General features: G+C 36.6%; 2 protein-coding genes across 2 annotated transcripts; one reads left to right on the top strand and one right to left on the bottom strand.

Annotated features, from left to right (window-relative positions):
* The first annotated feature begins 395 nt into the window (after nt 1-395).
* Nucleotides 396-2,653, top strand: LOC131623853 (3-ketoacyl-CoA synthase 11-like). The gene is made up of 2 exons (XM_058894854.1): nt 396-506; nt 881-2,653. Exon 2 carries the CDS (start codon nt 888-890, stop codon nt 2,409-2,411), a length of 1,524 nt encoding a protein of 507 aa, XP_058750837.1. The 5' UTR covers nt 396-506; nt 881-887; the 3' UTR covers nt 2,412-2,653.
* A 1,687-nt stretch (nt 2,654-4,340) lies between these two features.
* On the bottom strand, nt 4,341-5,964 carry LOC131623854 (probable histone H2A variant 3). Its single transcript, XM_058894855.1, has 2 exons — nt 5,727-5,964; nt 4,341-4,836 (listed from the first exon to the last, which is right to left on the bottom strand). Exons 1-2 carry the CDS (start codon nt 5,829-5,831, stop codon nt 4,540-4,542), a joined length of 402 nt encoding a protein of 133 aa, XP_058750838.1. The 5' UTR covers nt 5,832-5,964; the 3' UTR covers nt 4,341-4,539.
* Between the last annotated feature and the right edge of the window lie 4,775 nt (nt 5,965-10,739).

Raw genomic sequence — 10,739 nt, 5'->3', positions numbered from 1 at the left:
ATATACGGAAAATTGTAGCGCTAAGTCATTTCGTATATATACTTACGAAAAAATCCCTGAACTGAATTAATTTAAAGTTTTTCCAACATTCACTAATTTAAAATGCATTTGTAGATGAACCTCTAGAAAAAACTAAATTTTGTCAAAATAATATTTCCTGATGTACATCTACAAAAATATAGGACATAAATAGAATTTTGCCAAAAATCTAAGAGTTTCAAGGATGCATTGAGATTTATTTCACTATTTCTATCAATCTTAAACTTTTTTTTTATTATCTTAAAATATAAAATAAATGACTTTTTTTAAAAAAAAATTATATAATAATTTTTTTTCAAAATATATAATAAAATAGACAAACAAATTCTTAAAATAACTTGTACTTTCTAATAAGTACAATTACAAACATTTATTCCTCCTCTCTCCTTCTCTCTCTCTCTCTCTCTCTCTCTCTCTCTCTCTGGAAGACGCTACTACTGGGATCTCGGGTGGGTTTGGTCTCCAAGGTACAATTTTGAGAACTGGGTTTTGTTCCATTTGCAGATTAATATTTTCCCATCTTTCCAACTTTTCTTTACTCACTTCATGCTTCTACTTTCTACTGTTTTCTTCTTTGTTTCACTTATAGAAACAATAAGCATTGTAGATACAAGGATGTGTTAAATAACAAAAAAAAAAAGAGCTTTTTCTTTAGTTTCAGTTCAGTCTATTTTCACTTTCACCTGATTTTTTATGTTAGAGCATGTAAATTAGAAAAAGCAAGGATTTTTATTGATTATTATTTTGAAAGCACTTTAGTAGAAGTTCTTACTGAAAAGGGTCTTTTGGAGGGAATTTGATAGAATTCTAACCAAAGTAGATTGATTCCACTTTTGAGCAGGGTAACAATGGCAGATTCAAGACCCTTGATGCCACATTCATCTAGGAACTTACCTGATTTCAAGAAATCTGTTAAATTGAAGTATGTTAAACTTGGTTATCATTATCTAATCACTCATGGAATGTACCTTTTTCTTTCCCCTCTTGTGATGTTGATTGCTGCTGAGTTATCTACTTTTTCAATCCAAGATCTTTATGATATTTGGGAGCATCTACAATACAATTTGATATCTGTCATATTTTGCTCAACGTTACTTGTTTTTCTATCCACACTTTACTTTTTGACTCGTCCGAAACCGGTGTACCTTGTCGATTTCTCGTGTTATAAGCCGGAGGGACTGCGGAAGTGTACTAAAAGGAAGTTTATGGATCAGTCTCGGTTGATAAGTACTTTTACGGAGGAGAATCTTGAATTTCAGAGAAAGATTCTTGAGAGGTCGGGACTCGGGGAGTCCACTTACCTTCCTGAGGCTGTGCTCAACTTTCCTCCTAACCCTTCAATGAAGGAAGCTAGGAAAGAAGCTGAGACTGTGATGTTTGGTGCCATTGATGAGCTATTTAGCAAGACCTCGGTGAAGCCTAAAGATATAGGAATTGTGATTGTGAATTGTAGTCTGTTTAACCCAACTCCGTCGCTATCTGCAATGGTTGTCAATCATTACAAGCTTCGAGGAAATGTGAAGAGCTATAACCTAGGTGGGATGGGATGCAGTGCGGGGCTGATCTCAATCGATCTTGCTAATGATCTTCTACAGGTCAATCCTAACTCGTATGCATTGGTTATTAGCATGGAGAATATCACGTTGAACTGGTATTTTGGAAACGATCGGTCGAAGCTTGTTTCTAATTGTTTGTTTCGTATGGGAGGAGCTGCGGTTCTGCTTTCCAACAAAAGCTCGGACAAAAGAAGATCGAAATACCGATTGGTTACTACTGTCCGCACTAACAAGGCTTCTGATGACAAGTGCTTTAGCTGTGTAACTCAAGAAGAAGATACCAATGGAAAGATCGGTGTTAATTTGTCTAAAGATCTTATGGCGGTTGCAGGTGATGCTTTGAAAACCAATATCACTACACTAGGGCCTCTTGTACTTCCAACATCCGAGCAGCTTCTATTCTTTGCCACGTTGGTTGCGAAGAAACTTTTCAAGATGAAGATTAAGCCTTATATTCCAGATTTCAAACTAGCTTTTGAACATTTTTGCATCCATGCCGGAGGCAGAGCTGTTTTGGATGAAGTGGAGAAAAACTTGCAGCTACCTGCTTGGCATATGGAGCCATCGAGGATGACACTTTATCGTTTCGGAAACACGTCTAGCAGTTCACTTTGGTATGAACTTGCTTACTCAGAAGCCAAAGGGAGGATCAAGAAAGGAGATAGAACATGGCAAATAGCATTTGGTTCTGGATTCAAGTGTAACAGTGCAGTGTGGAAGGCTCTCAGGACAATCAACCCTGCTAAGGAGAAAAGCCCTTGGATAGATGAAATTGACCAGTTTCCTGTCGATGTACCTAAGGTATCTACCATCTAAACGATGGGGATTGTAAGTAGCTATTGGATTGATGAAATTCTCTTACCGAGCTTTTGTAATTTGTTACTGTTTTCAGAGTTCAGAATTTAGGAAACTTATTCTGCTTTCTGGTGTACAAGTGGTAGGTCTAGTTTAGGGGCAGTTTTAGTTGGGTCCAACTTTATATCATGGATTGGTGCTTGAACTAGTTATTGTTTTGCTGTGAAGTGTATTTTCTTGGGAATGTATTTATTTGACTGGTTTGTGGATTGTGTTGATGAAACGTATAAAATCTGAAATGCAATTCCAGATCCTAACTGTTTTTGTTGTCAAAATTATCATAAACTGTGATATCATTCTCTAACAAAATCGGAATTGACATTTCCATTCCATTTCGTTCTCCAATAAAATTTTCATTCCATACCTTTGGCTTATCGATGCGTGCATTTCTTAGTAATTTGTATAAGCATCTCTGCACAATTTTATGCTGCATAACAGTCTCATACCAGTCATTTGAAATACACAGTTCTTACACTGAGATATATTGCATTGTTGTTTGCTATTACATTTGGGTGTTAACCACATAACAAACGAAAGAACCAAATCCAAATTTACTGCAGTGAGAAAACTACTAATATCAGATGAAAATCAAACATTTCACCTTCTAAATGTTTGAGAACATCAAATCAGGAACAATCTTTTGTTTGCTAAATTACAACATTTGCATTAGACCCCACAGACATGTCTTTTTATCGCGATGTTGTAAAAGTATAGGACCACCTCACGGACGGCTTAAGCCTTAAAGTGTAATAAAGACAGTTCATAAAACTGAAAATAAAGAAAAATTCTTGCTTCCTCTAGGATGAAGTGTTTTCTATTTTACATGTGCAGAGGATGCAACAATCACACATCTGTTCTGATAATGACAGACCAAGTGGACCCCAAACCAGAACTAAAGGTGGACAAGATGTACCATGATTCAAGTCTTAACTGGTAACTTTCCAGCACATGAAACCACGATCTAGTAATCCTAATAATGAAAGAAAGTGACATTATTCATTATCTTTGGATTGATAGACTAGAATGGAGCTTTGCTAAACGGAATGAAATACAATGAAGCGGAACAGAATAAAATATCTTTGGGTTAATAGACTAGAACGGAGCGAAACTGAATAGAATAACCGAATTGAATACAATGAAGGGGAACAAAATATAATATCTTTGGATTGATAGACTAGAACATAGTAGAACTGAATAGAATACGATGAAGCGGAACAAAATAGAATACTATGAATCGGAGCGGAATGAACCAAATATTTCATTCCATTTGTGTATATATATTTTTATAATTTGACAAAATGAAACACAACAAATTAGTTCATTTGATTGCATAGACTCCAAATTGGGTAGAATGAAAAATTAAAGAATTGAATGGAATAAAATGTTAAAAGATTCCATCATGTTTCGTCCTCCTTCCATTATAACTATGAAATATAAATATGTATCACTACATTCTTCTTCTTTTTATAAGCAAAATGAATTAATAATGAGGACAGGGGTACTCAATCCATTACACACAATAAGACAATCAAATGGAGCCTGTAACCAATTGTACCATAATGAATTCTATTCCATTCCATCACATTTCTCTATGAAAAGAAGCTAAATTAAACAAAATAAAATGGAAGAAAACATAATTGAATGAAACATGTTGAAATGAAGATTCTATTTTAGAATGAAGATTCTATTCTATTGTTTAGGTATTTAAGGATGGAGCAAGACAAATTCTCTATTGCATAAATCAAAGGGGAAGAAATATAATGATAAGTGATATAATAGAATGGAATCCATACCACTTAATTTCGCTTCGCACCATCTGATTTTAATCAAGCCAAATAATGGAACTTGCTCCATTCCATTCCGTCAGATTCAATCAATCCAAACATATCATAATTAAAATTAGTACTATCATATTAATCAAGTTGAGAAACAAAATATCAGGTTTATACACAACCAACGACATTCTAAACCTTTATTACGAGGTTCTACAGATTAAACCAAATTGTACCCAACAACAAATCCATAATCAGTAGTGACATAAATTTTCTATTCTGCAACCATAATAGTAAAATCCATTAGTTATAACAATCTACTCCTTGGAAGATTTGTTGATAAGAGATTTATGAATGTGAGGAATTACTCCTCCTCCAGCAATAGTTCCCTTAATCAGAGTATCCAATTCTTCATCCCCTCGGATTGCAAGCTGTAAATGTCGGGGAGTAATACGTTTAACCTTGAGATCCTTGCTAGCATTCCCAGCCAACTCCAATACTTCAGCAGTGAGATACTCCAAGATTGCAGCAGAGTAGACAGCAGCCGTTGCCCCAACTCTTCCATGAGCAGTGGTTCTCGTCTTCAAAAGACGGTGGATTCGCCCAACTGGAAACTGCAGATAACATATATAACACAAATTCCAAGTCAGTTGCCTGAGATCTCAATAGTTAAGCCACTGTTATAAAAAAGATATCAATAGAAAACTCAGCAGACAAATTTTTCTAGCAATCACGCAGTCAGAGCATTTATGACTGTCCGATCTCGATCTAATGATTAATATTCACGGTATAATTCAAAATAATGAGATTAAATCTAAATAGAATCTAAATCATACAGTTTATAATCATTACCATAGTCATTACCATAATCATGATCTGTTCAATGATCATTAGAAAAAGGCTGTGGACACAGGCACCAACGATAACTCATGAAAATGACAGTGATTGAATGAACTCCATGGACCGGTGTAGGATATTGACATGTCTTAGACATAAAACACACTTTCAATTTAAAGTGTTCCATTTGTCAGTGTCGAACATTGACATATATCATACACCATACACGCTATACACCATACACGCTTTCAATGTAGTAAAGTGTTATGATACATGGAAAGACATATCATTTATATCAGTTCAATTCAGTTGACAATACATGGAAAGACATATCATTTATATCAGTTCAATTCAGTTGACAATGCAGAGTACTTAACAGTAACACCACCAACAAAACACATCGAGGAAGTAAGCATAATTTGTTAGATTAAAATTCCGACAAATTCTCAGAACCTATCCTAATTTGTTTTGTTAGATTTCCATAAGTCATAGTCATAATTAATTTCAGTCGTATATACATAAAAGCAAGAAATTACAGAATTCGAAATAAAACCTAATAATTCATACAAAAACGGCGTCGTAAAACAGACATAGGTGAAAGTAAAAAAGAAAAATTAGGGTTTAAATTGACGGATCCGGAAGAGAAAGATTTAAGGAATGATGTTACCTGCAAACCAGCGCGAGAAGAACGAGAAATTGATTTCTTCTTATCTTTATCTTTGTCCTTGTCTCTGTTTGCTGTTATCAAACCTTTTGCTCCTTTCCCTGACATTTTTTCCGGCGAAGAGTAACGACGTCGTCGAGGAGAGAAAGAACCAAAGTGAACCGCTGCGGTCTCCTACCGAACAAACTCAGGGCAGGATCTTATCAGATCATACTCCTCACACTCCTTAACCTTATTGGGAAAATAAAAAGGTCGAAATACATTTTCTTTACTCTTCTACCCTTGCATTTCATGTTAAATTACATATTCTGCCCTTTGATTTTTAGGCGGCAATCGAAAATACATCAAACCAACCGACAATTTATTTTAAATAGATCATAACATTTGAGAATTTCTTTATCCATCTCCCTGTCTTCTTGGTCACTTCTGCCGAAAATCCCAAAATGCTCCTAAACTTCGGAAATGCATTTTTGAAGTCACTTTTTTATAAAGAAAAAATGGTTTCGAAAATGCACTTCCGAAAACATTTTTTTTTTAATGAAAAAAATTGATTTCGGAAATGTACATCCGAAATAATGTTTTTTTCTAGAAAATAGGTGAATTTGGAAGTGCATCTTCGAATTCACCCCCTTGGAAGAATTCGGAAATGTACTTCCGAAATAAGGTCTGATACAGAAGAAAAATAACAAACAACAATGATTCGATTTATGTAAAGGATGAAGATTACATCGATTACATTACACAAAATTAAAGTTACATATTGTTAAACACGTGTAGGTGAGGATGAGTCAACATTTTGATAACGTCGGTCCCCGATCTTTGAAGTTTCGCATCCAACTCGATCGGACCCTTCGAAGAAAATCGGTCGAAAGTTGTCCACAAAACCGCTAAATCTCTGTCGTTCTTGACCTCGAATGGGGTGAACTCAACGTCTCCCTCGTCGTTAAGCGATGGCGAGCGGTACTCAAGCTTGACAACCTCCCGATTTTCTGAATATTGCAATAGCGTGTTGAGCGACGTTATCAATTCCGCGAACGGCGCGTCGCGCGAGAAGCGGAATTGGAACGGCATCGGGTAGCCACTGGTGAAGTAGACAAATGCTAGGTGGGGGTAGGTTTGTGTCATTGGTGTTTTGTGGTGTGATGATGATGAAAAAGGTTGTGTTGTATTTATAGACTTATTGGAGTAATAATGGCCCAACAAACCTTATCTTACATTCAGTGGATGTTTCGGAAATGAACTTCCGAAACTAGTCCAAAAACATGTAAATTTCGGAAATGAACTTCCGAATTATGCAGAAACAGAGGTGAAAAATCACATTTTGTGCATTGCATTCTGTTTTGAGATAACAATAAGAATTACATACAAAATAGGCACAACATAGGCAATGACAACATTAAACATACTTATATTATATATGTATTGAATCGATTTGATTTTACACAGTATTCATATCCATCTGTTCTAGTTCTAGTTCGAACTGTGCCACCATGGCAAGCAACATTCAAATGGACCTATGCTTCACAACAGGAGAAAATATAACATTGAAGTCGACACCTTTTTTCTGAATGAAACCCCTTGCAACTAACCTTGCCTTGTATCTTTTTGACGTCACTCCTTCAATTCCTTCCTTAACTTTGAAAATCCATTTACATTTGACTAACCTTGCCCCAACAGGTTTCTTGATCAGTTCCCAAGTGTGATTATCATGAAGTGATTTCATCTTATCATTCATGGCCTTCAGCCATTCAATCTTATTTCGACTCCTCATAACTAACTTATGGTCTCTAGGTTCTTCGTCTAGAACCTCACTTGAAGAGATTAAGGCATAAGCTATAAGATCTGCATACCCAAGTCTCTGAGGTGGCTTGATGACTCTTCTCGACCTATCTCTCGACAATAGGTAGTCATCGACAGTTTCCTCAACTACCTCAGCATCTTCTGTTTCTTCTTCGGCTTCATCTAGAATATGCAATTCATCATCAACTTGCTCCACCTCAACAGGAATCTCTACCTGTTCCAGCTCTTCTGCACTTTGACCATCATCATCACCAGTTTTCTTGAAAGCCATCTCAGCTTCATTGAAAACTACATCTCGACTGGTGATACACCTCCTGTGACCTGGCTCTAGGCATCATAACCTATAAGCTTTGACTCCTTCAGGGTATCCCATGAACATGCATTTAAGAGCTCTAGGTTCAACCTTGTCTTTCCTAATATGAGCATAGGCTACGTAGCCAAATACTCTCAGTTTGTCGAGATCTGATAGATGTCCCGACCAAACTTCTTTAGGTGTCTTCATATCTAATGCTGTCGAAGGACATTTGTTTATTAGATATGTTGCTGTCGAAACAACCTCAGCCCAAAACACCTTCTTTAATCCAGCACTAGCCAACATGCATCTGACTCTCTCCAAAATAGTTTGATTAAACCTTTCAGCCAAACCATTTTACTGTGGAGTACCTGCAGTAGTTTTATGCCTTGCAATACCAGAGGGAGTATAAAAATTGTCGAACGCCTCATTGCAAAATTCAAGGCCATTATCGGTTCTTAACCTCTTGACCTTCCTGCCAGTCTGATTTTCGACCAGAGTCTTCCATCTTTTGAAATTCTCAAAAGTTTCATCCTTAGTCTTTTGGATGAATACCCATAACTTCCTGGAATAATCATCAACTATGGATAATAAATATCTTGATCCTGAATATGATGGACACCTTGCAGGCCCCTAAAGATCAGCATGAATTTAATCAAGGGATCCATGTGTTCTTTGTTTGCCTTTGTTGAACTTCACTCTACAAGATTTTCCAAGTACACATGGTTCACAAAACTTTAGCTTTTCGACTTTGTCTCCACCAAACAGATTATGTTTCCCTAATTTGACCAGACCCCTTACACTGACATGGCCCAATCTCATGTGCCAGATTTCTGTATTCGACAAAGGTTTTATGGATGCAACATTTGTCGAACCACTTACAACTTCAGCCTCAAGGGTATACAAGCATTGTTTCTTCACGCCTCTCAAGACTTCCTTCGACGCCTTCATAAATCTTAGGATACTTTTCTCTCATTGGAAAACATATTCTTTCTTGTCAAATTCACCAAGAGAAAACAAATTTCTCTTCAAATCTGGAACATACATGACTTCTGTCAACAACCTTATTGACTCATCATGGAGCTTGAATCTCACAGATCCAACACTTGTAATCTTGCAAGCTTTGTTGTTTCCCAACAGTACTGATCCACCATCTTGATCACATAATTCCTCGAACAAGTCTTTGTTTGGAGTCATGTGCCAAGTGCAACCTGAATCCATAATCCACTTCTTCCTAGAGTCACTGCTCAAAACCACAAGGACATCAGATGATTCGAAATCATCTTGAACAATGGCTGCATTGCCATTATCCTTACTTCCATGATCTTTCAGGCGTTCAGGGCACACCTTTCTTGTGTGACCCTCCTTCTTGCAATGATAGCATCGAATGCCAGATGCTTCGTCATTGTAAGACTTCGATTAGCTTTTGCCCTTCTTCTTGTCGAACTTGTCATCCTTTCATAAGAATTTGCCCTTAACGGCCAAAACTTCACCAACAGTCGAAGGTTTATGCTCTTTTCGTTTGTTCAAGTCCTTAGAATACAGGGCTAATTGAACTTCTTCAAAGGTCAGGGACTCCCTTCCATACAAGAGAGTTTCTTTGAAGTGAGCATGTGATCGAGGCAAAGCGCACAATAGTAACAACGCTTGATATTCATCATCGATCTTCACATCAATATTTTCAAGATCAAGAATCAGCTTGTTGAACATATCCAACTGCTCAGCCAACATTTTGTCTTTAATCATCTTGAATGAATACAAAGCTTGCTTCAGGTAGAGTCGATTTACCAGTGATTTGGTCATGTACAAACTTTCAAGTTTCGCCCATAAATTTGATGCCGTCGTCTCCTTTGATACTGATAAGTGCAAAAAAGTAGTTATTTTGTATATATGTTTTGTTGCACTTATCGATACTTTTTGTTAATACCGTTGAATAATTCCCCGTTTTGTGCATAAATACGTATACTTTGTGAATAGATATATTTGTATACACTTTTATACTTTTTGATAGTTTTCTACTCTTTTTGTAGGTATTCTTGCATATTTGGAGTATGAGCAATAAAGTGTCGAAGACACGGCTTCAAACGCGCGATTTCGAGCGACTGAATCAATTCATTCGGTGGTTAAGGCTCAAAATGAGGATGATAAAAATCATCAATTTGACTTCCATTTATTCATTGTTAGATAGGAAATTGAATAAGCTTTCCAACGCTTTGAATCGGGCGCAAATCGGAGTTACGGTTCTCGAGTTACGCCATTTTTACTAAAAGCTATTTTTTCAATACAGTAGATTGGGCGCGACGCGCGCTCCTGAGCGCGACGCGCGCTGTAGGGCGGTTTAGAAAGTCATAAAAGAGGAAAAATCACATTTTTGAGAGATGGTTGGATATTTTAGAGCTCCAATCCATCCAATAGCATTTTTTGAGTGGAAAGATGCTATAAAACACATTGGAGCTGTCAAATGGATGATCCGGGGTTGAATCCTTTATCAATCGGAGCCGACAAACCGTGAGATTTTTGGGGTTTTCTTCTTTTCTTCTCTTTGTTGTTTCATTTGTGGGTTTTGTATATATATACTTTGATATCATGTATATTTGTTGACTATTATGTTATATAAAGCTTGCTTTCATATTTTTATGGATTATTGTCTTAGATTGTTGCTTTGTGGCTATGTGTTTGAGTTACTATAGAGATGTAGGGCTCTAATGCTTATCTAGGATGATTTTCTATTAACTTAATTGCAGAGATGGATTAGGTTGATAATCACTTAGTGTCAGTGCTTAATGCGTCTGAGTGGTCGTGTTTGTCTGAGAGATCGACATTTACGGGAAGCTCGGATTTCTCATGTGTTGTTTAGGTGTCTGAGAGATCGTCACTTACATAATATTGTGGGTTGTGTTGTTGACATGTGGTAATATTGATAG

Source organism: Vicia villosa, unplaced genomic scaffold (genome assembly GCF_029867415.1).
Source record: "Vicia villosa cultivar HV-30 ecotype Madison, WI unplaced genomic scaffold, Vvil1.0 ctg.000084F_1_1_3, whole genome shotgun sequence".
NCBI lineage: Eukaryota > Viridiplantae > Streptophyta > Magnoliopsida > Fabales > Fabaceae > Vicia > Vicia villosa.
This window is presented reverse-complemented; position numbering and strand designations above follow the sequence as displayed.